The 25,974-nt window shown below is 39.9% G+C and overlaps 1 protein-coding gene and 1 pseudogene across 1 annotated transcript in view; one reads left to right on the top strand and one right to left on the bottom strand.

The window, feature by feature from the left end:
• The window catches only part of LOC109476265 (protein scribble homolog), a 97,496-nt gene that overhangs the window by 60,756 nt on the left and 10,766 nt on the right, over positions 1 to 25,974 (top strand). The window contains exons 20-40 of the mRNA XM_019777149.1: positions 1,307 to 1,399; positions 1,599 to 1,676; positions 2,155 to 2,286; positions 6,146 to 6,256; positions 7,655 to 7,747; positions 8,020 to 8,100; positions 10,720 to 11,109; positions 11,642 to 11,773; positions 12,410 to 12,469; positions 17,301 to 17,417; positions 17,770 to 17,886; positions 18,728 to 18,790; positions 19,381 to 19,626; positions 20,118 to 20,174; positions 20,799 to 20,816; positions 21,872 to 21,889; positions 22,266 to 22,325; positions 22,503 to 22,571; positions 22,782 to 22,844; positions 23,291 to 23,335; positions 24,459 to 24,669. Of these exons, the coding sequence (XP_019632708.1) occupies positions 1,307 to 1,399; positions 1,599 to 1,676; positions 2,155 to 2,286; positions 6,146 to 6,256; positions 7,655 to 7,747; positions 8,020 to 8,100; positions 10,720 to 11,109; positions 11,642 to 11,773; positions 12,410 to 12,469; positions 17,301 to 17,417; positions 17,770 to 17,886; positions 18,728 to 18,790; positions 19,381 to 19,626; positions 20,118 to 20,174; positions 20,799 to 20,816; positions 21,872 to 21,889; positions 22,266 to 22,325; positions 22,503 to 22,571; positions 22,782 to 22,844; positions 23,291 to 23,335; positions 24,459 to 24,669 (2,254 nt within the window). The remainder of the gene's footprint in view (positions 1 to 1,306; positions 1,400 to 1,598; positions 1,677 to 2,154; positions 2,287 to 6,145; positions 6,257 to 7,654; positions 7,748 to 8,019; positions 8,101 to 10,719; positions 11,110 to 11,641; positions 11,774 to 12,409; positions 12,470 to 17,300; positions 17,418 to 17,769; positions 17,887 to 18,727; positions 18,791 to 19,380; positions 19,627 to 20,117; positions 20,175 to 20,798; positions 20,817 to 21,871; positions 21,890 to 22,265; positions 22,326 to 22,502; positions 22,572 to 22,781; positions 22,845 to 23,290; positions 23,336 to 24,458; positions 24,670 to 25,974) is intronic.
• LOC109476403 lies at positions 12,547 to 15,647 on the bottom strand (annotated as a pseudogene).

Here is a 25,974-nt window from a genome sequence, read left to right as displayed (position 1 = left end):
TGTACATTAGTTATTTTTAACTTTCTAAAATAATTATAATCTAAATGGTGCCACCTCTGTTGGAATTATTGGTTTGGCCTAAGACATTCCATTGTATGCAAGGGAAATTACCTGTAGTTACCTGTGCTATCCAGTGAGAGTATAATGTACCAGAAATATGCGTGTTAGCCATGTTCTACGTGTGGACACACCCCAGAAAAGGGCGTACCTGTTCCAAGTGTCGTGGACGTACGTTCCCTGTCCTATACGCACCAGCACCAAGGTAAAAACGACACGAGTTGTTCTACTGCTGGTGTTTTTGTTTTGATTTTGTGAGTGAAAATTAGGTCACTGTGTACCAGTATACAAAAACATGTCGTCAGAGACCATGAAATGTTCCTTAACCTTTTTCCAGTTGCCTAACCCTATAACCAATACAGATGTGTTGTCAAATGGCTACCTTAGCAGGTTGAATGTTAAATTCGTTTCAATTTTTAATGATCAGTATATTTGTATTTCATTTATTTTTCTTAGTCACTAGGTCACTAAGTCTTAATATTATGTAGGTATATAATGTGTACAGTATAATCTTTGTTAATATAGATATTTGACTGTATTTTTCAATCATGAATGATACAAGTGGTAAGAAATTCTAATCAATGAACTGAAAGGAAGAAGCCTTATAACTGTCAAATCAAGTAGGGTAACGTTGATTGCTAAAATCCACCAACAGACAGACTGTCATGGCTTAACAAAAAGTCTGACAGCCTTTGAATAAAAGATGAAAGTATGTGGTGCTCATAGTAGATACTGGTACATTGTATATAGAAAAATATTTTTCTGAACAGATTAGAAATCATATTCAGAGAGTGTTTCTCTAATATGTTCTCATGAAATAATAGAGATGTAACATCCGTGTCTATAATATCACCAGGGTCCATAATATCGCCACCTTGAGAAACAGTGTGCTTTAAGATATTTTTACTGCAACATACTTTTGGTATGCACTCCTTCACACCTCAAATGTACATACCTAGGGTATGTTGCAGTAATAATATCTTTGAGCACACTTTTTCTCAAGGTGGCAATATTATGGACTATGTTGATATTATGGACACAGATGTTAACGAATGCACACATATTCTATTTTTGTCTAGAATTTTTTAAATAAAAGATAAATGTATTGCTTATGGTAGATCTGCAGAAAATATAGTTCAATCAGAAAACATACTGAAGCAATGTTTTCTCTGATGTTTCAATATGTAACACTTTTCAATGCAAATTATTGAACTCCTAATTAAACTGTATATGTTGTTGTTTGTCCCAGATGACCCTGACCATCCAGCGGCCCCCTGGGATGGGCCTGGGTGTCAGCATCGCCGGAGGGAGGGGCTCCACTCCTTATAAGGGCGATGATGAGGTAAGATCTACTACATGTCTGTCTGAAAATTTGTACAATTCCACAATTTATACAGTCATGTACCTTTTGTTGCTAGACAAGACAAAAAAAAGCTCCCAAAATGTCCCATTTAAGTTGATGCTCAGTGATCTCTGCTCATTACTATTAAGATGTAAACTTTGTTTACTATTGGATAATTTCATGTTTTTTTGTTGTCTAGGGTATCTTCATCTCTCGAGTGTCTGAAGACGGGCCTGCTGGGAAGGCTGGGGTCAAGGTCGGAGACAAGTTGTTAGGGGTCAGTTATTTCACTATATTCACCACAATTTTATATTCTATTTTGCTTACACTGTAACAAACTGCAAATTTATGAGTTATCACATTTTCTGGTTGTTGTGCATGTTATCTTGCACAAATTTCTTATCCATCCAAGTGTCAATTTATCTAAACTTCAATCTCAGGGATTTGGGCTTTAGTTGAAGGGTTAGAAAATAGGCTTCATTGCACAACAATTGTAAAAGGCACAACATATGATAGCATGTATTGCTACATAATAACATTCTGTTTATATGAGAGTCCACTCTACCTTACAAAAGACAGTGTAGTGTGGGATGAGAATTGAATGTGCTTTCACTATCATTGAAGGAATTTCAAGAATTTAGGTGTTTTGGGAGATATTGTCCTAACTGTAGAATACATTAGTTGTCACATGTCAGTATGTACTTGAATTTGGTATTTGCATCCATCATTCTAATTTCCGATTGCACCTGCTGCAGGTGAACAATGTGCACCTGGAAGAGGCGGAGCACCACGAGGCTGTGGATTGCCTGAGGAACAGCGGGAACACAGTACAAGTAGTGGTGATGAGGGAAGTCATGGTGGAGAGAAAACCCCTGCCACAGCCTTCAGTGAGTGCCTTTATATTTATTGAACCGGGCAGCCCCATTGAACTCTGTTGGATTGTTTTTCATGGTGGTCCAGACTTGAAAAAAAACTTATGGTACATTTTAACACAAGTGAACACAAGTGACAAAGGGTAGTAAACATAAATATAATTAACACAGGGTATACAGAAAACAAACAAAAAATACATTTACATGAAACAGTCACATGAAAGAAGCTGGATATACATGTACACTCAGCACTTTTTAGTTGTAGAGATTTCAAGTTTTTAACTCATTTACTGAAAAATGAAGGTATTTCAATGACATAAAAGGTTGGACAAAAAATGTCTCCTAATTTGTGCAATGTCCAAGACAAATGTCTTGATGTACTAATACATGAATCATATTTCTTCTGTGCAAGGAAGTCTTTACCTTTAGAATGCCCCCCTCCCCAATATGGTGGAAGAACAGGTGGTTTTTTGTTTCTGAGAAGATTTTGGGAGAATTTCCCTGTCTTTCCTTCTTTTTTTTCATCTGATTCAATGTTTTAAAAAGAACTTTCCTCATTTTTCATTCAGTATCTTTCTCTCTTTTCTCTCATCTTTTTATTCTGTATTTTCCTGACTAGAATGTTTGTTAATATAACTTTTTCTTACAATATATCACAAAGCCTTACAAGAAATGTCTTTCAACCATTTCTGACACTTAACCAATAAGTGTTCTACCTTTACAGCTTTTTATTATTCTATTTCTGAGAGGCATTCCTGCCTTCTGTACCCTCTTTCTTCTCTCTTCTATCTTGCTTTTAAAAGCTGCTATATTTTCAGGAGGTGCCTCAGCCAAGACCACCTACCCCACCATCTAGCATGCCTGATGAGCCCCCTACAGAAGTAAAGAAACATGGCGTATCTTTTGCATCAGGCCCTGAGGAGGATGTTCCATTAGAGGTAGTTACTGTAACAGTAGACAAAAATTTTCTCCTCAATCATGCCCCCCTCCCACAAATTCTCAAACTACATTTATCTACAATGCAATACTCTTGACGACAATGCATGATCTGTCTGCCCAAATGGCATCAGATATCTATTGAAGGCAATATGATTCCCTGCTTCCTGCAAATGAATGATTTTTTCAATAACTACTGTTATTTTTGACACGTATACTTGATTTCTCATTGAAAATCTGTGCCTTTTTTTCTGGTGGGTGTTATGTGTTTTCGTGTATTTACGTGTGCGTGGTTGCCATTTGGTATCTCTGTTTTTCTTGTGTATGTTCTTACGTCCGTTTTCATTCTACGCCATTGAAGATATCCTAACCAAGCAGAAATAAGTATGCGGTAGAAAATGATGAGATTTTTCTTTCAGGTTGTCCCGTCCAACAACACTGCCCTTGACCTTGAGCCCCCCACCCCAGCCAAGAGAACAGGGGTGACCTTTGCCCCCGTGGAAGGGGATGATGGTCCTGAGGAGGTACATGTACAATGTCACGATTATGCAAATGAGTTCCCTCCTCTTTCCGGTGTAATAATTGGTGTCAGTCTTTTTCTGCCAATGTGGACATTATGGTTTTAGCGACGTTGTCCTTTCCCACCCCCCTCCCTCATCCCTGCAATGGTTGTTTTCTTCTTGGTACTACATGTATGTTCAACTGTGGGGTTTTAGGAGTGGTCTGTCGCTTTCTCGGTCCTCAACTTAACTCTGGAGTGTTGCTGCTGAAGCATATCTTCTTCCTCGTATCAGCAAGAACTATTTTAACCTTCAGCACACTGAGGTACAATGTAGCTGTTTGACTACCAATTCCCTGTCGGTTACAGTGTTAGGCAGCAGGGAGAAGGTTAAGTTGCTGTTGAAGTTTTACTTGGTCTCTCTGTCCTGCTGTGAAGGCTTCTAAACCATGGCTTCTTTTTCTGGGGTGGTTCGGTTTTCTTGGCTACTTTGGGATGAAGTGCTGTCCTGTTTTATTGGCATTAGAAAGTGTTATATTTAGCATTTTGCTGTGGATGTTTCATGACAATCAATGTTATTTCAGGATACGTCCGACTCTTCAAGCTCGGAAAGCCCCACAGAAAGTCCCCAAGCACGCGTGCGTGATCCAGAATTCGCGATAGACGCTGTGACTCAAATGGTACAATATAATAATGAGGGCTGTTAACATTCTGAAGCTTCTCCTGGGGATTTCAAACTAGGCACTGTTTTTTCCGGGTTAGGTGTAGGTTTTTGGTGAGAATTTGTGTATTTCTGAAAGTACTGTCAAGCCTGTCAAGTGACTGTTCCTGTACCCTTCTTTTCTTGGGAATTTGGGCTGGTTTTCTGTGGAATCTACCAGGTAGCATACAATTAGCTTAGCCTGTTTTCCTCTCAACATTTGGTATCCCTAGTCTGCCTTGTTTATTGTTGAAAATTTGTATTTCTCGGAAAGCCTCTCCCTCGTTTATCCTTACAATATTTATTAGTTGTTTAATTCATGTTCTGTCTTTGTCTTCCCCTCAGCCAAGGCCCCCAAGGACATTCCAAAATATAGTTGTTATCTTCCTGTCATTCTTGTGGCCACAACTTATCTTTTTTCCCCAAGTTTGTAGCAACTTTGGCCATTGGATCTTTATATATATCTGGTCTATTCTGTATTGTCCATGGCACTCTTGCAAATGTGAAGATTCCTCAGGTTCCGTAGTCTGAATCCCCCCTCCCTCTTTTCCCAATGACCTTTACATGGATTGTACACCTCATCATGCATCTCCTGACTGGTGATATGGGGTGTTGCAATGGATCCAGTTTCTGGTTATTCTTTCCTGAGCGATGGATACTGACATTTTTCTCGGTCCCTGACAGTCAATCCTAGCTGTTTGCCATTCTTTGGGCTCCTTTCAATCTTTTCTGTAATTCCAGGATAGTCTTTTTTTTTCATGAAGTAATGCTCTCACTTCCAGAACGCGCCTCAGGCAAGGCCCCCAACCCCACCCAACATCACGGTGCAGGAACCCTCGCCGATGAAGAAAGTTGGCGTCTCCTTTGCCTCAGAGGCTGAACCAGAAGACGAAGAAATCCCTCTTGAGATTGTAAGGAGGCGCATGTGCATGTAACTTCAGGAATAACAGTTCTTTCAAAAAGAACTTGCATGAAAGTTACAATCAACATGTCCAACTCACTGATTGTGAAATGATTCTCCCCTCTAATAATATATGTTAATATATGCAAATGCATCATTATACATGCATGTAGAGGGCTTTACATGTAATTCCTAACCCAATCATTATGCATGCTTGCCTCTCTCAGAAACAAAATGATGCATGTGCATGTTGTTGATTCTGTCCTTTCTTTCCATCTACAGCCAAATCAATGATTACGTCTTATTTTTCTCACAGCAGTATTTCTGCTTAGTCGATTGACAGGTGACCACTTACAGAATGTACAAGGCTGATTCCTCCATCTTGGATTGCATGATTTGCTTAACTAGCTACATGTACATGTGGGACCATATGTAGTTACGTGATAACATAATTTAGTATTGTGCATGTTAGCTGGTGCATGTATTTCTCCATTGATTTACTGTCACTAATTTTTCTTCTCCACAGTGCATGTGAAATATTTGATGTACTAATGAAAAAAATTCAGATAATCTACAAGTATACACAGGACTTTCCCTATCATTAGGTGTTGTAAAAGTGCTGACCTATGTGGTCTTGACTTTGTTCAAATGCAAAATAAAAAGTCAAGCAAATCTACTGAAGAGTTGGACATTTCAGATAGCAGGAAAAATTACGGATACTATTTGAAACATCTGACTCTTTAGAGGATTTTTTTCTGTTGTTTGTTTATTTTTTAGTATACGATGTTCTACCTGGATGTATAATGTTTATTGACAGAAAATGCTGTTGTTTTTCCAGGCCAAGACCCCACCCGGCAGCCCAGAGAAGGGGCTCACAGATGAACAGGCCTCGGCAAAGAAACACGGCGTCACATTCGCACCCGAACCTGAGGTGGAGATTCATGCTGAGGTATGTGGAGAACATATATTTTGTCATAAAACTCACTTCGTGATAAAATTACATTATTCAATTTCTTAGTGTTGGCGCATACATGTAATTTATGACAAGATTTCAAAAAGCTCAACTATTTCAGTCAAAGAATGTGGCCAAAAAAAACCATCAAAGAAAGCTTTTGTTCATCCCAGTCTTTTCTGTATGTAATCTTGATCTGAAATCTCTCTATTGAAATGTGGAGCAGACTTTGAGAGGGGTTAAAACTATATTTTACACTCTGGTACTTGTAGACAACAATGTAGCTTGGTCACAATCAGTTTGCAACAGCAAGCTAAGGATGTTCTTGAGTTCTAAATCTGTTGTCCAAAATTCAGTCTTTTAATAGAACAGTTGTCTGTAGATTATAACCTAATCTCATTGGCTGATTCTGTCACAGCCACTTTGAAAAGCCTATGACCTGGGAAAAGTATACAGTGAAAAAATGTGACCACCTTAACTTGAAAGACCTGAGTATTGAGGACCTTTCTCTTGCTCTGTTGTTGTTTCTTCCTTCTCTTGTCTGATCATACCTCATCTTGTTGTCTCTGTAACAACCTCACATCTCCATGCTCCTTCATGCAGCCTTCTTCTGAGCAAGGACTGGTAAGAACGGCTGTATTTACAATTCACAATTATGTAAATACAGCATAAACCCATACTTGGAGCAGTGTTCTAGCCAGCCTAAAATTTTTGTTCGTCATGAATTCTGTTTTTGGTAACATCATGTCAAATGCCAATCCGCGCCAATCCTAGGTGGGTCTGGGGGCATGCTCCCCTGGGAAAATTTTAAAATCTTGACTCTCTGAAACAATATTTCCCACATTTTAAGAGGCATGTTTTACTGGTAAACTAAGTTTAGTTTAATGATATCTCTTTCCATATCATAATGCACCATTTTTATCCATTAAAGATGATGGATTGGGCAGAAGGTTTTGTCCATTATGTGGCAAAATTTCGTCCAATGATGGAAAAACGAACACTGCCTAGAACACTGACTTTAAGGGTAGACTTCATAACTACTGTTACAGAATACTCCTCTCTTTTGCTGCTTATCATGCAAGCTAGATGCTCAAAAATATGTTTCCATTTTGTCTTCTCTATCTGTGTCACCTACTGTTCCTGTTTTTTTTATGTGTGTAATACTGTGTATTGAAGTTACTTAATTGCACAAAATACATGTACATTTAGGGCAGGTTTGAATTTGGATAAAGCCCTGACAATTACTGATTATAATGATGGTCCTGTTTTGATTGGAAATATGTAGTACTACATGCAAATTGCGTTCTTTTGTAATTAGGAAACAAATTCTAACTCCATGTTTGTAATATTTGTTGTAGGTGTGACGACCATGTTTGTTTGTTTGTTTGTTTTCAGACTATAGCAACAACGTTGGTGAGAGATCAGCGAGGCCTGGGGTTCAGCATAGCAGGAGGGAAGGGCTCCACTCCATTTAAGGGCAATGACACAGTATGTCCTTCAAAATTTCTTGTTAAAATTTCTACTGTGAAAAAGTAGAAAATTCTTTTCTTTTTAAAATATCTACTTTGTGAAAGTAGAAAATTCTTTTCTTTTTAGAATACCTACTTCGTGAAAATAGAAATTGTTTTCATTTTAAAATTTCTACTTTGTGAAAGGGGAATTCAAGAAACCAAGGATTGCATACTTCCAAGATTTTTTTAAATTTCTCATTCATATTCTGTCCTTGATGTTTGTTTGTTTGTTTATTTGTTTGTTTGTAGGGTGTGTTCATCTCCAGGATAGCGGAGGACGGGATAGCAGAGGCTGATGGGAAGCTCGATGTCGGCGACAAAATTATCTCGGTAACTCTTCACTTACAGTTAGCAGCAGATGTTGCAGCTTTAACTGTGTGTACTCTCTCTCAAGAAGCCTTACGTTAACTTTCTACTGTTGTTTAAAGTGTGCTAACACTGTAGATCTTAATATACAAAAAGTGTTATAGTATTTCAAGTCCCTTTAATGCTTTCGAATCCTAACATATCTTTTAACCTAACTCTGGTCTATATATTTACCTCTGACTTATAATTCCTCAATTTAACATTGAATATTCTAGTAACTTCGTTGCTCTTTTAGATTTAATCTTCTTTTAATTTCTTTTTTTCTTGGTTTGCTTTGTTGCAAGTCCATAACATGATACATTGTGCACATTAGCTTGTGTGCTAAATGCTGTTGTCATCTGTTTGTCACTGCATTTGTCCCAGTGTTCTCGCCAGCATCTGTCTTTACATCATTTCGCATAATTTTGCCGCTCATGACGGACAAAAAATTTTTCCAATCCGTCATCTTTGATAAAAATATGAAGATACAAAGATAGGGAAAGGGATGTCATTAAAGTAAGCTTAGTCTACCAGCAAAATTTGCCACTCGAAATACAGGAAATAGTGTTTCAAAATTGGATTGTTACAACCTTGGCACTCAACATGATGTTAAATGTAGGTAAAATGTTGTGTTTCCTGTTTCCCGACAGACCCTAGAAACTTAATGCAGACTCTAGCCTTTTTTGTGTGTGTGAACCCCTGTAAGGGACATAAAGTTTCAAGCTGATCAACCTTTTTTAGCTCTATGATCTGACACCTGAGTGATGAAGCGTTGTATAATCGGTTTTCTAACATTGACAGAAAGCGTCCTCATGCAAGTTTTACTAGTTTGTTAAACTGTACTGTATAAGTTGGATCACTAGAGATCTCCAAAAAAAAGTCACTACCTACCGAGCCTAATTTTATTCAGGACTGAAAAAGGAAACACAACACTTTTTTTTGCTAGGCCTTAATATGTCAAGCAAAATAACAGAAAAAATTCCAGTCTGGCTAAAACACTGGTTTGTCCACATGTCTTCATCATCATGACTTTCTTCCACTCTAATGTCTGGGTCTTTAAGGTGAACAGAGATACTGACTGGCCACGCCCTTTCTCGCCATCGTATAATCCACATAAACAACTTCTCTGCCATGAGCTATTCTCATCTTTTTGATACTAGTATTTAGATTCATAATTGTCTGAAAAGAGCTCTGTAACTTGCTGCTGTCTGTTAATAAGGAGTTTTGTTTTGCTTTGTAATATTGCAATGTAGCAAAATATTGTGCCAGCCCTTTTTAACTTCTGGAACTTTGCAATATATATATGTCATAATGATAAAGCACATGTATTCTATCAGAAGGATTATGATGTGATGGACTTTATGGATTAGCAGAACATGTACAGGAGGCTTTACAGTTTACATGTCCTGTCATTTAGAAGAAATTTGTGAAATACATGACCGTTAATTATAGTGTGACATTGCAAATGTAGTTAGAGTTATACATTTAGAACGTGTACTTCACATGGAAATTTCATTTTACTGTCTACAGTTAGATTTCATTTTGAACTCATTGTACTTTAAATAGATTAGATAACTAGAAAGGCCAATATTTGCTTTGGAGCAAATACAGCGATGGGTTCACCACATTTTACGACATGGCAGGGAAAGAATGAGAAACACAAGGGAAAAACTAAACAGTTGGATAGCTATTCCCTACTTTATTGGTTAGGATTTTTAATTGCATAATGCAAACTGTTGATTTTCAAAATAAAAAAAAACGTCCATGCCCCGCATTCCAATGCTGGAGCAGGAAAGCTTGAAATACCTACCAAAACACTTGAATACAGACATACTGTCAGTATGGAAATGCTCTGTGCAGGTGTTAATCAAGTTAAATCCCAACAGCCAATCAGCAAGAAATGCTCTGTGCAGGTGGAAATGCTCTGTGCAGGTGTTGATCAAGTTAAATCCCAACAGCCAATCAGCAAGAAGAATAGAGGAAAGCTGCATGCCTATTGGTTGATGCCCTGCATTCCATTGTGATGACTCATGCCCAAACATGGTAAACAAGGCACACTAACACAGAAATACATTTGCTATAACACAGCCAAAACTAAATAAAACCATTCTAAAAGCCTGTATCACAATAATTTAAAAACGCCTAGGGGTATTTGCCCACTGTACCTCCATACCAAATTTCAAGACCTTGGGCCCTAAAATGAAGAAGCTGAATCCATTTAAAAAATGGCAGGAGAAGGAGAAGGAGGAGAAGAAACATCAGAAAAAGCAATATGGGTTCACCACCACTTCGTGGTGTGGTGAACCCATAAAAATTAGGCAACTTAAGAACTTTGTAGTACTAGTAGAAGTCTTGACTAACTGAGAAGATCAGAAAAAGTATAAGGTTATGCATTGTTTTGTTGTGTAAAAACGACATGTACATGAATTCATACTTCAGGTAGAATACACAGTCATGTAGTTGGTTGTCTGTAAAGAAGTTTGTTATCCAGTGAATTACCAACCTGATGAAAGTACTGCCAGATGTACATACATGTACATACATGTAGAGGCATGTGTAGGTGAGAGAGGTTTTCTGACGGCGGCTGTTGGCTCTGTTTGGCAGATAAACGGAGTAGACGTGACGGAAGCGCGGCATGACCAGGCAGTATCCCTGCTCACCTCCTCCGACCGCATTCAGCTGGTCATTTACAGGGAACATCTCGTTATCAACCAGGAGCCCCCCGCATCCACCACCCCCAAGGCTCGCCCCCCACCCTCCCCGCGCACATCCCCCATACCACGCTCCCCAACCCACCCCGTCATACTCTCCACCCCACCCCCACGGTCGCCCTCCCCACCCCCCACATACGAGAATGTAGAAAGGATAGTGTCGGAGATGCAGGAGTCTGTAGTCCTGGCGTCCCCCAGTCCCATGGCAGAACCACCATCACCGATAGTCAACCATGCAGAGGAGGAGGAGGAAGAGATGAAGGACTCTCCTTTCCCAGTGGAGGTAAGAGTCTGGGCCTCAATAATTGTCATGAAAAGAAACAGTGAATGTTGCAGGAAGACAGATGTAAAATGTCCAGACTATCCATGATGTACAAAATGACTAATTAACTGGTGGACGTACCAACCACTTAGTACCAACCCAGAAAATAACAAGAAGTAGCCATGCCTTCAAGTACCAGAGTTACATGTATCAACCAAGAATTGAGGTGTTCAAAAACTCGCATTTTCCAAGAACTATTGTAGAGTGGAACTCGTTTCCACCAAGTACAGTTGGGGCATCATCACTAGAAAGCATTAAAGGAAAAATGTTTTGTTCCAACACAAAGAATGGTTCTCACCTAGAGCTTTCGACCATGGTTTACTGGATACCTTTGACCCAGTGTTGATGTCACACTTTATAGAAGCCACGTGACAAGTCTTACTGGGTCAGTCTACTGAAGAGGACCAGAATGTCTGGTCGAAAGTTCTACATGTAGGTGAGAACCATTGTTTGTGAAACATAATGAATTACCTAATTGTTCCCTGTGTTTTAGGAGGTGACGTTGGTGAGAGAAGGTGGGCCCCTGGGCCTGAGTATCGTGGGTGGGAGTGACCACTGTAGCCATCCCTTCGGCATGGACGAACCTGGAATTTTTATCTCCAAGGTAAAGCCAGGTGTCCTCAAGGTATGAGACTTTCCGTCCGAGTGCCCCTGCCGTGTGCCATAGTGTCTAGCGCTGTGTGGTGTGCCGTGCCGCAGCAGTTTTTCTTCTTTTCGGTTTGAAACCAAACCTGACCACCCCTATCACAGAGATTGAGTGGTACGGCTTAGGTGCTACTGCTTTGGTGGCCTGGGCTGTTTTATCTCGAAATAGGGGTGGTTAGGGTAAATGAGAATAACAAGATTTTTTTTTTAGTTGCTGCTGGTTTCTGCTTTAATTTTGTTAGCAGCACTGCTAAAATTTGATAAATATTAAATCTCAAACTGAAAACCTGTACAGTGTAGTCTATAACATATTCACCCAGTCTGACCATTTTAATGTTGCATTGGGAAGTGAACTAAAAGTGTTTTATTTTGTTTTTTTAATGTTTTTCATTAACAATTATAGTATCTGTTCCATGTTTGTCTGATGTAACATAATTCTGACCCAATAACAAACCTCCCAAATAAAAATTAAAACATCAGCTTTTTCAATTTTCCCTTTTTGACAAATTTCCCACTTTCAAATTTCAAATTTTGCAACTGTAGGAAAACTTGTATGAGGTAAAATAATTAAGTTGTAGTTAAGGATGAGTTGAGTAATTCAGACTTTCTTGAACAGATTGTAGGAGGTGGTGCAGCTGACAAGACATCTTTGAAGGTGGGAGACAGGATTCTTCAGGTAAGGACAAGTTTCTTCCGCAACAGAAGACTTCTTTCATTTTTTAATAACCGTCTTCTGTATCCATTTCATTTATCATTTATTGTTTGACTCAGGCAAAGCCCATATACAATAGACAACACAAAATACATAAATTTAAAAATACGGTGTCTGGGATAAAAGAAACGGGGCCTATTTAAGGTCTGCATACCAACTGGCAGTACCTACGCCAGAACTGACTTCTGGGGAAGGCATCAGAGCGTAAGAGCAAACTGATGATGCCGTTACCGGACGCCAGGAGGCGAGCCGCAAAAGAGTGCGTCAGCTTTCGCCTCCTGGCGTCGAATGTGTCGACACCCAACTGGGCAAAGAACAGGCTGTTGCTGGTGGAGCGAGGCTGAGACATAATGATTTTGAAAGCATCGTGGTAAGCAACCCGCAGCCTCTGCAACACGCCTGCGCTATGATTGTTCCATAGTTGTACGCAGTACATGGGGGAACAATGTGCTACAAAGAGTATACGCTTAACTTCAGCGGAACAGTTGCCGAAAGTTCGGATTAAAGAGTTCGCTTTTGTGTACAACGTGGCGGGTTTGATTACGGATGGAATCGTCGTCGGAAAGGTCCGGTGTAATTTGGTAGCCAAGGTAAGTGACCGAAAGCACATAGGGCAGTGGTGTGCCGTACAGTTTCACAGATGGTGGCGTACTACATGTAGGCAAGCGGCTTCGGTGACAGGGGAAAAACATACAGTTCGTCTTCCTGTCACAGAAGGTCATATCATTTTCGGCACCAAAAGTCTCACATACATGAATAAGTTTCTGTAGCGCTTTCGCCGAGGGACATATCAGACAAAAGTCGTCGGCATACAAAAGGTGATTTACAGGGACTCTGCCAATAAAGCAACCCACATTGGCAGCGTTTAACTTAACAGTAAGGCTCGTAACGTATGCATTAAATAGAAGAGGGGAAAGTAGACTCCCCTGGGGAACACCGTTGCCGAAGCAAAAGCTATCCGAAACGGAAGATCCCCAACGCACCCTGAGGGATAACATTTGAAACCAGTAAACTATAATACGTACTAAATAGACGGGTACATTTCTATCAAGTAATTTCTTATACAGAGTAAAATGATTAACTCGGTCAAATGCCTTAGAGGCGTCAAGAAAGCAAACAAATACAGAAGAACCTCGGCTTTTGAAGTAAGAGATTATCTCTTTGAGTGCGAAAATACACATGTCTGTCCCATGGTGTTTTTAAAACCAAATTGATTCGCCGGAGATAATAAGTGCTTCTCCAGGCGACTGAGGAGAAGGGATTCAAATAATTTGAAAATGGGGCTGGAGATTGCAATGGGGCGATAATTATTCTTAAGTGAAGGATTCAGGTTTTGTTTCTTGATTATCGGAATGAGAATTACTCTTAACAAGATCGGGGGGGACATGGCCGTGCACTAACATAGCAGAAACAAAGCGAGAGCAGGATCGTAAGCCGAGGTCCCGCATGCTTCAGATGCTCAGCTGAAAGACCGTCAGAATCACAGGCCTTCCCGTTCTGGAGCCTGTTGATTGCTGCGAATACCTCAGGTGCGGGTGCCGACATTCCCGGGTCATAGCTGATATCTGAGTGAATTATGTCATCTACGGATTGTTTACAATCGTTGGGAGCAACAGAGTTCAACAGAGAGTCGTAGTGACGCCTCCACATGCTAGTGATATCAGCCGTACCAGTGTGGCCGTCAATGTTACAGGGGAGGTTAGGCTTGGTGCCATTTTGAGACCGTAGCGTAGACCAGAAGCCTACTTGACCCCCTTTACTTGCAAACCAGAGGCGAGCGCATCTGCCCTGTGTAGGGCCTCCGCGCGTCGACACTCTCTTGAAGCAAGTTTAAATTTTGCCCGAGTTGATCTCATAAGGTTCCAAATGGCCCCATGCCTCGGTCGATTGAATTCTCGCCACATAGAAAATGCATCTCGAGCAGCAGAATGGTACTCTTTGACGACGGAATTCCAACCAGGTATCGCGTGGGAGGTGCCACATTTTCCTGTGGGGAGGGATGTCGTAGCTGCACTTTTGAGAGCTCCGACTATAGCAGAGGTAAAGTTATCAAGAGAAGTTCTGTGGTCATTGTTCTTACAATTAGGATTTTGACACAAAAGAGCATTGTTTGGCAATTGGATTTCAGATAAGAGGGCATCGGCACAAATTTGATACCGTGCCAGGTCAGAGGGGGATGCACGTTCCCAGTTAAATCTCTTTGGCGGTGGAATTCCGTCACCAGCTGTGTTTGTAAACACAGGGACCGATGTCCGGTCAAATGAAACCCAGAGAGGAAAATGATCGGATGAGACAAAATCATACAGAACACACATTTCTGAGATACTCGCAGACATGGTATCGGAGCAGACGCAATGATCAAGCCACGACGTCGACCCGTGAGCTTCGCTAAGGTACGTAAAAGTATCCTCAGGGAGAAGGTCGATGTCGCTTACATGGAAGTTATTATCATGACAAAAATTGTACAACAGTGGGGAGAATATACCGTCTGGGCGCGTATTAAAGTCTCCCATAATACAGACATTAGTCACATTGGTCTGCTGTATTATAGACTCGATTTTACCTAATTTGTCAATGAAAATATCCATGTTACAAGTAGATTCTACTGGTAAATACACACAAAACAAAAGAAGTTCAAAGCTCGCATCATTATTGATTCGTAAGGCTAAGATTCGATCATCATCGTCACTCACGATACTCACGGTTACCCCAAGAGACTTCCGCCAAAGGACCGCGACGCCACCATAGGGGCGACCATGTAATATGCCTTTACCCAAGTCTACAGCCGAGGTGCCATACGTTAAGAAGTCCTTATCAAGACTAGAGAGAAAGTTTAAATCGTTCGGCAGAAGCCAGTGCTCCTGTAAAAGGATAATGTCAGAAATCTGGCACAAGTCCTTGACAGCTTGGACAGAGTTCTTAACGGAACGACAGTTAAAGGATGTCACATTTAAAGTGTCTAAGCCAGTCTTCATGGTCTTGGTTGCGGGTTGGAGGAGGCACGTCTACCGTGGTACCGCCTGACGAGCACGCCGCACGGCCAGAAGGACGGGGACAGGATTTCAGCTACGGCTTCGCTCTCAATTGACACCCGGAAAGAAGAGTAGGAGTCAAACTTAGTTGGAAGGTTCGTACAGGAGAGCGTCCGGTCATGCGACAAGTTGTCGTGCAGGTACCGTTCGACGTCTTCCGACTTGGTGTCAGGGCCCAGACGCGTGACAAAAATCTCGACTGGTCTGGCCTTGATCGCAGACAGTGTGGAAGACTTAGCAGTGCCAACCACTGCTCTGGATTTGTTCTTTTTCCTTTTGACCATGTTGAACCCATCCTCGTCGGGGGCTGTGGGAACACCCGAGCTGTGGCCTCGGGGGGAGAGGGGCGATGAACGGGAAGCCTGGGCAGGGTCCATCGGGGCAAGGGACTTGGGTTTGGTAGCGGCACCCTGACGTAGGACGTGTACTTGAGTGGGACCTGAGGCTCGCCTCGCTGCCGGGGGATGCACGATCGACTGGGGGTGGTTCTCAGACACCACGTCGGCAAAGGTAGTATGGCGAGGCGCCGGCGCAGTTTGCGGTGCTGACGCCCTCACGTCTTTCAACTCGGCGATTTCTCTACGAAGGGCTGCAATTTCAGCCTGCACTTTCACATTGTCAACGGTAGTGGCCCGAATGACTTTCATTTCCTGTCGTATCACCTGAATCTCCTGGAAGCACAAGCTGAAGTCCGTGTGTTCCAGCTCTACGACAGGAAGCCGGAGTGATGCGGACGCAAAGGTAGGAAGCGTCAGCGGGTCGGCGGAATGCAGAACCCGCAGGATGTCCGACATATTTGTGACGGACTTGTTGGTGCCTTGGCGTTTCCTAAACCGCTCGCTGGGCTTGCAAGTGTCAAATGTCAGTTTCTTGGCGTCTTCGATCTCCTCCTCAGAGTAGGTCTCCAAGCACAGCTTCGTGACAATATCGCCGGGCATCTTGTCCATCTTATTGACGACGAAGCATAACAGGTCGTTAATAAAGATTTTGTTAGGCTCACCCTGACCCTGCGGCGAATCTACCGGTGGAGATCGCTTGTCGGAGCAGCGTTTGCACAGGTTCCGGTCACCCTGGCCGAGCTGTGCTCCCGGGGCATGGCAATCTTCACAGGTCGGCATTGTCCAGGTGTGGGGAGGGGAGCTGTGCTGCCGACGTCGCTCTAAGAATCCCCCAAAATTCCAGGATAGAACCGGGAAGGTAGAGCCAGATCTCGCTCCGAGGCTCTCCAACTGATCAGACAATATAAACCACAAGTTGTGGCATCAAAAAGGTCTCAGAAACACAACTTTGGAGGTCTAAATGCCGGAGCTATCTGGATACGTGTCCGCCAGTGATATGCAAATCAATCCCCAAAACCTCATGTATGCAATGTCTTCTCTTTGGTGACTTCAGTGTGTTTGGTGATATCAAAGGCTTTGCCATCACTGAAAAACTTGTATCATAATCTTGCATAAGTTCTGAATTTCTGTTTAAAACAACAAAAGAGACTACATATCTTAATGTATTAAACATTCTGAATTCGAACGGTGGACAAGTAGTGCTTCTACTTTGACAGACATGCCATGCATACACTTTCAATGCCCAACACTGAAAACACATGTTGTCAAGTAGAATATATGTTTAATCTATGTTTGCAATTGTCTAACGTAAACACTAACTAAAGGCTTTCATAATTGCATTAAGAACTGGACTATCCCATTTGCTAAGCTTGCACATGTACAAAATGTAGTAAGTGCCTGACCAGAGCTGTCCCCCCCAATTAGGTGAATGGAATGGACCTGAGGCACGCCACACACCAGGAGGCTGTCCAGGCCCTGCTGTCCAACACACATCAGATCAACATGGTCGTCAGACATGACCCGCCACCTAGAGAACTACAGGTGAACTGCAGTTGGAAAGAACTGTCAAATAGAGCCATATTTTTATGTTCTAGCTGACTATTATCTATGCATAAACTTCTTTAATATGCTTTGCTTTGTAACTTGGATATTTTTCAGTACATTTTAAAATACATTTAGGTGGACAGTTTATGTTCAGTTGTCAACAATGGAAATTTTTTCTAGCTTTATAATCGGCAAAAATGCTTATGACATTGCTCAGTTGTTTATGCTTTGCTTTGTAACTTGAATGTTTTTCTGTCAAGTTCAATATGTAGTTGTATGTTGTCAACATGTGAAATTTGATATGTCTTAAAAAATGGAAGATTTTAATGTTTTCTTTGTTTTCTTGAAGGAAATCAACTTGATCAAGGCTCCTGGGGAGAAGTTGGGCATCAGCATCAGAGGAGGGGTCAGAGGTCATCCGGGGAACCCCCTAGACAAATCAGACGAGGGAATCTTCATTTCCAAGGTTAGTGTTCTTAGGTTGCAATTACAATTATGATAGACCAGTGATAATAAACATAACTGGATATCAACTAGTGCTGTGTACTGGTACGCCAGACCGGTTCCATACTGTACTTGTAATTATGTTTACCGAAGGAAAACATATTGTTTTTGTGCTGTTTCTTCCTCTTCTTCTTCTCCAAACAGTGACCTCTGACCTTACCAATGACATGATTTGTTGACATCTGTCACCATGGTGACTGGTGTTGGGTTACATAATGTTGCAATTTCATGGTCTGCTCTTCTCCTGTCACCATATACTAGTAGTACATGTATGTGAATGTGTTTGAGTAAGAATTAACAGAGCAGACCATGTCCGAAGGTAAACATCATGCATTTGCTATGCAAATGTTACTTCTCTAGTTAACATCTGTCTTCTGTATGCAATGTCTTCTCTTTGGTGACTTCAGTGTGTTTGGTGATATCAAAAGCTTTGCCATCACTGAAAAACTTGAATCATAATCTGAAAGATATTTCAGTTCAATAAAAAAAACTGTAACATTGTAAAAACGTATGTCTTGTAGTATGTGAGTGATTTATCACATTCTTTTCCAAAGGCTAAAACAAATAAATGAACCTGCATGCAATGACAACAAAACTGGATTAAGCTAGACGATTGCCAGGTAGAAATTCGTGCCCTGGGAAAAGGTTCTCCTCTACAACTCTGTGAAAGATTGTCACATTGTACTTTACCCCCAAAGAAGTGAAGTATTGATTGAGCTGTGCCTGTGATTTTGCAATGCAGTTTCTTCCTGTTGTGCTAGAGGGCGCTAAGCCGCTAACCTTGGTGTATCTTTGTTTTGTAGGTGAGCCAGGTCGGTGCTGCTGCAAGAGATGGCAGGTTAAAGGTTGGCATGAGAATATTGGAGGTGAGACGATTTGTACAATTTTTTGCACCATATGAAATAAAGTAGAATGTCAGCAAAACTCAATTACAAACCTCACCGCTCTTCTTCTGTGCTTGAACCATATTTGATACCCTTACATACATAAAAAGCTGGAAATTTTGGTTCACCAAGGTGGACATGCACTAAGTATTTCAAACCCAGTAGAATGTTTGACAAAAGTCTCTTAGGCCAATTTAATTTCTTGGTTAACGGATTCGCCCGCTTCATTTTTTTCTGATTTGCAAAAAAAAAAAAATTCAGTATCAACTGCAAAATGCTCATATTTTGTCCTTTTCTTCCTAGTTGTTACAATTATTTCATCTTTCAATGCAGTGGTATCATTAAAAGTTCAAAATTCATTGTTTAAATTTTGAACCAGCCTGGTGTGTTGACTTCATGGCTCCTAATAGCCCTATCGTACCATTTTGGGCCATAATAGGATGCCTAGGCCTGTTTTTATTTTTTTTCACCCGCCTGGTCCATTATTTTTCTCGAAAAATCCTTTAACCAAGAAATTAAATTGGTGTGGCCTAAGATGGATGCCTGTATCATTGTTGTTTCCCCACCCACAGGTAAACAACCAGAGCCTGCTGGGCTGTACACACGTGGAGGCGGTACGAGCGTTACGCGCCGTCGGGGACAGACTACAGGTCCTGGTGTGTTACGGTTACGACGAGGAGGCCGTTAAGGCCATGTCTCCCACGTCCATCATCGCTAACCCCATGTTGATCGGAGACGGGATTCGGCGCGGGAGCCAGGACTCTATATCCTCCATCGACCGAGACTTGTCGTCAGACGAAATGAGCATCGTGAGACAGGTCAGTGTAATTGACAGAAAAATGCTGCTTACCTTAAAAATCGTGAAAGTTCAGTTTTTGTGATGAGCTCTCATCTTGAATTCCTCACATTTGTGCTTTGTTAATCTATTTTGCATTACAATACTATCTATAATCATGGTTCTCAAACTATTTCAACAAGTTGGTAAATGATTCAATAGCAAAGTTCTTTATTCACAACCACTTGTTTAACAAGATACCACTTTTTTATGACCATCTGTGATCACCAGAACATAAATATTACAGATAAAGATTACAGATGGTCATTGAAACATTGGCCTATTCTATATTAGTGATCTTTGAACCCAAATAAAAATGTACATTCTCATTCCCCTTCTACAAATGTACTACAAAATTAGATACCTACATGTACACAAATTCAAATTACTCTCTAATATATAAATAGTAGTCAACAACATTTAATTTAACCAAAAACAGCACATTCTAAGAATATGTTTTCTTGTCATCCCCAGGAAGAAGAAATGGTGAGAGAATCTCAGGCATGGGAGAAAGAGGAGGTAGAAACAATGGTATGTGTGCTATAGTACATGTTATACTTCTAACTCTAACTAAGACAATGTAGTTTCGCTTGCAAGGTAAAAACAAAATTATTGTAAACATAGTAGAAACAAAAACAAATCTGCAGATTAAGAGTTAATCTAGAATTGTTGATATCTGAATTAGAAAAGAATTGAAGTCGGATGCTATACATGATGTATTTTCATGTAGGCATTGAGTGCAAACTTGTAGTACTGGTACTAAGAAATTATTTACCTACTTTATACTAGTTCTACTTAAAGTATTAAAAAGACAGTATCAATATGCAATTCTTGATATAAAAGAACTTTAGACATGTACGGGCACATGGATAGGTTCAATGTTTATGAATCGTGAAAGAAAAATGCAATTGTAGAATATGAATCTTAGCGACAATGTACACAATAGATGTAAACAGCATGTCCAATCTGCTTTTAGATTTAGTGTAAGCCTCAAAATTCTGAAAGGAAAGGATTGATTGAAACAATGTTGTAAATGGGATTTTGTTGTTTTCTGTATTTCTTTGTTCTTTCTTGCTATGACTTCGTTCTTTCTTAAAGCTGTCCTCTCTTATCGACTTCTTATCTACTTTCTCCTCTCCCCCTGCCCCTGCTAAGACTGGGTCAACTCCCACGGTAAGTCTCCACTCTTAGGTTGTCTGTAGTCTCCAAAAGACTCCTTTGCAGGCTGAATGAATACTAGTAGAAATCGGCCCGCTACATGTAACTCTCCTTGGCCAGTTACATTCCTTTTAGGCCAATTTCTACTATTTATTCAGCCTGCAAAGGAGTCTGGTTGGGACTAGTATACTGTAAAACATGAAACTTCTTTGGTGGTTTTATTTCAAGTTAAGAATTGACAGGGAGGTTTTCACTATGTGTAGTACAGTAGTCATACAAGGAAGCAGGGCTCTGGCCAGCACCAATTGCAGAAACTTTGTGGCATGTGACGGAAAAATACAGTGAGTTAAACCAATCCATCAACCTTGATAAACAAAATTGGCAAAAGTTTTGGGTAAAAATATCATCCAAAGGACCACCAACAACCACTCTAAACCCCATGATTTGCCTCTCAAAATGTGGGAAATTACATTTTTAAAGGCTTGAAAATTTGTCCCCAGATCCCCCTAGATTGTGAGCACTCTCCCCCTATACAGGGCTGACGGAAAAATATTTTTAATTTAAATTAAAAGTCATAAAGTTGCAGTGGATAGGACACTGTAAAAACTGCAAAAATAAAACCACCGTGTAAATTTCACAATTTACAGTAGTTTTGCTTGACAATAATGCACAACATACTTGACGAAAACTGCCCCATGTGCCGACAACCTATTTCTTGGTTTTTGTTGGCTTTTCCACATTTTTCTCATACTTGCTGCTACATTCTACCTATGACAATGTTAGTTGCTTGTAGATTGGCATGACTTGAAATACTGTTAATAGTAGATTTTGAAATTAATATTATGTAGTTGCATGTTATACACAATGTTATTCTTACTACGACTAGAAAACATAATATTCTTTCTGTAATTCTGGGGTGCATTTTTCTAGCATGGAGACAGTCTTTAACTATTACATGTAGCTGCATGTATTTTTCAACCCTTTTACTGATTCCAGTACAACTGCTATACAGACCTAGCCTATCCCTTGTTTCTCACCTTTGAACCTTTTCTTTCTCCTGGCCACTTCAGCCTGCGGAGGTTTCACCGGTAAGTTTGTCCGTATGTGTGTAGTGCTCAGTAGACTTATCCAGTTTTCTTTCAATTTGTGTATTTTCTGTATGAAAACTCTGGTCTCCTCTATATTCTACACTGAGATTTCTTCAGTTGGATATGCAACCAAAGAAAAACATGTGAGGATATATCATCTTTGAGTACATCAAAGATTTTCTTCCTTGAAAAGTTATAACTGGGAATATCTTAAGACAGTACAAGAAAAGAGTTCTTTGCCCTTGCATGAATACGAGACCTTTCTTCCTGAATCAATCATTTTTTTTTTTTATGGACAGGTCTAGGAATAGAGGAACAATAAGCAAAAATGTATGATACTATGCCTAAAATGTTAAGATGTATCGTCTGTTTTTAGGAGCGATTAAGAAGAGAAAGAGAAGAACAGACCAGGAGAATAGAGGAGGAGGCTGAAATGGTAAGAAAAAAGGCTTAGTTTTGTTCTACATTGTACATTTACCATATGTAGATAAGTACACGTAAAACTGGCTGAAGATCATGGGGGGGGGGAATGTACATTTGATTTATGATACAGTCATGTACATGACAATAACTAAATGTGTCTGATCTTTAGTACAATATTGTCTTCCTCCAGGAGGCCAGAAGGTTAGCAGAGTTGCAGAGGAAAAGAGAAGAAGAAGAGAGGGCCAGAGAAGACAGAAAAGTAAGAACCATTCCATACGTGCTGTCAACCCACATTATATAATCACAACTAGTCAAACTTGAAGAAAATGCCATTGTCTCAGTACTGTCAAGTTATATGTTGTGATATAATCTTATGGCATTCCTGTGCCAAACTTTGCTTTGGAATCGTTAAATAATTAGACAATAGGTTTTTAGGTATTTATCAAGATATCCATTTTCCCTGACTTAGAAGCAAGATGAGGAAGCGAAGGATGTGTTGAGTAGGAGTACCCTGGTTCATCAAATGGCACCGGTGAGTGTCTTACTGTTTGATACAATTTTGAGATTTACGTGTTTAAGCAGTTTCTGATGAAACGACCACTCATGACAAGTAGTTCGTTTTGAATCTCTTTAAACTGAAACTTGTGACAGGCTGAATAAAAGTTCTAAACAGGAACTATGTGGCTCCAGATGTCTTACTGAGGGACGACTGCGTGTGTGAGATGTCAGTTAGCTTGAGGAATTAATTCAAAATACTATATGCATTAAATTAAAACTTATGATTACTATGTTGATATTATGTTATGGGAAAGACATGTGGTGGAGTTACGCAATTTGCTAACTCTAAGTTCATAAAAACGTGTCCTTGCCACATCAACAAAATCTTACAGTACATGGATTCCCTGAGAAAGGGCCTCCACTTTGTGTATACAATTAGTAGTACTGAATTTACATTTTGTTTAACCTTCTTTTCAACAGAGAATACACCATGTTGAACAACCCAAGTCAGATGCTGTCCAACAGGTAATATATAGAGTCAACATGAACAAAATATTAGAAAATTTCACATGAAGATGTTTATACATTTTGTAGACCAATCTTTTTATCATTGAATAAACCTAATCAGTTAAGGTAATAATTCTATGTGAATTTTACATTTTGATGATCCGTTTGACTTCCAAGTTGTACGTTGTACATGTATGTTTGGTATACATTGTACAGTTTACAGTGTTTGTTGTATTATCATAATTGTCATTCTATTGTTCACTGGCTTTTCTGCTTCTATGTACATGTATGTTTATAATAAGCATGATGCATATTTTTTCATACTTGTATGTTCCCTGCTTTCTGCTTCAAATCTTGCTTTTAATATCAACAGAATGTTTCCATCCTGCTTCAATCACAAAATTCAGTCTTCTGCCTGCAAAATAACTGCCGAATTGTTCAGCAATTCAGTTCTACCTTTTCCCTTGACTTGCTTGAGCCTTGTTTCAGTTAGTGGGACTTCGGCTTGCTTGCTTGATCTAATGCAACCCATATATTAACTTAACAATAAACAAGGCAGTCTTCAATAGATTGTGATACATTTTCTAATATGAAATTACAACTAAATTAGAGGAAATAAAGAGCTCAAATGTTAAGCTTTCAATAGTGAAATTTGTTGCTAATGCTACCAAAAGGTGACAGTAACTGCAACTAAAAGAACATGATCACATTTTGTATCAAACAGGTTCAAATAAGCGCCGGCAAAATTATCTTTTGATAGAGTAATTGACTGAATTATTTTATATCAATAATTGTATATACTGAATGCTGAGAATACATGTACATAAATTGGGACATCCTTATAATTTAACAGCAATTTGTACAATAAAATTGAACCCTTCTCCCTGCTGCCTAACCCTGTAACCAAGAAAGAATTGGAAGCCAAACGGCTACTTCTTTGTGCAGCAAAAAGAAGCAAACTTAAAATGGCAAAAAAGATGCATTGCCTTTAATCAGAAACATTTAGAGAGAGAATTAATAGCTCTATAATCAAGTTAATTAGCCCTCAGCGACTTGCTTCAGCTTTTGCCTGTTTGCAAGGGTAAGTTTTTCTATCTGCATGTTTGTATGGAAAGTTAAAGACTGTGACGTTATTCTGTAGTCCAAAGACTCGCCTACGAAAGTGGCGCCGCCAACGCTGCCCAAACCCAAACCCAAACCTGAACTCCTGGGTTATAAGGACGTGTCTGCATGCCCGCCTAGACGACTTAGCGACCGGGTATCCGAGGTACATGTGTGCAGTTCTTCCCTCAGTGTTCTCGCCAGGCCTTTTGAGCATATAGGGGCCCCCTATGCTGTGATTTGGACCCCCTATGCTGTGATTTGGACCCCCTATGCTGTGATTTGGACCCCCTATGCTGTGATTTGGACCCCCTATGCTGTGATTTGGACCCCCTATGCTGTGATTTGGACCCCCTATGCTGTCTTTCAATCGGCATAGTGGTTTTTTGGGGGGAGAGCCTCAATAAATCTTGCAAAAAATGAAAATATAACTTTAGAATGACCTTCAAAAACCTTCATAAAATCTGTCCCTCAATAAGCGAGAAATAGTGTCTCGGGGTTTTTAGTTTCAAATTTTTTCGGCTCAATGCGTCACTTGCGTCGCAAAAGTTGTCCTTCTGTATACCTGACCCCTATGCTGTGAAAAAATCCTGGTGAGAACCTCTTTTTGGGTAGAGCCTGTACGTATTAATTCCTCCATCTTTTCTATTTTCCTTTACGGTGAAAGGAAACATTTTACGTACTACCGATGACACCAACTTGTACAATACACAATTTTTGTTGCAAATTTCATACAGATTTATAAATACCAAACATTATTCTGTAGATGCTACTAGTAGTTTATACCATCCCAAACATTATACAATCTAGCAACTACTAGTATTCAACTTAAAACTCATGACCAGTTAGTATCAAAACTTAGATTTTAGAGTCACCAACATTGTAGAGTCCACTTCTCAAATACTAAAAGGTAAAAATGAACTACATTTGGTAGCTATCTAATGTGTAGAAATAATATATAAAGTTGTAGTGAAGACTATTGCATCTACAAGTTAGAATTAGTTTTTAATGACCCAAGAAACTACATGTAGGAAAGCTAATCCTAAACTTACAAACCAACCCGCTAACAAGTTCATTTAGCTATTTTCGCCCCCCCCCCTTAATCATTAATTATGTTTCCTTCATTCTACCATCCTTAATTCAATTTCCACATATTTCATTCATTCATTTATTCCTTTTTTCACACATGTTTTGCACCATGTGTGTTGTGCAATGTAGTGGTGGTCTTGATTTGCACCAACTGTTTTGCACCAAACGTATCATAATTCTTAACCTTGGAAAATATTTTTGTAGTTATGCAGAGTTTTAGTATTGTATGTTAGTAGGATATTACTTGTTTTGTAGTATTGTATAGAATTGTAGATTGAAGACTAAAATTCATGGCGCGTTTTGTTATCTAGCAATTTTCCTATTAACAGTTATGTGCTATTTGTGAGATTGGTATATTAGGTATCAATTATCATTGACTGTTGTATTCAGATTGTTGGCAACACAATGTATAATTTTGTGTAAATGGAGCAAATTGTCTTTGACTAAACAAGACCACATATACATGT

This window comes from Branchiostoma belcheri, unplaced genomic scaffold (assembly GCF_001625305.1).
Source record: "Branchiostoma belcheri isolate BF01 breed outbred unplaced genomic scaffold, Haploidv18h27 scaffold37, whole genome shotgun sequence".
NCBI lineage: Eukaryota > Metazoa > Chordata > Leptocardii > Amphioxiformes > Branchiostomatidae > Branchiostoma > Branchiostoma belcheri.
Note: the sequence above shows the minus strand (reverse complement) of the source record. Positions and strands in the feature narration are given on the sequence as shown.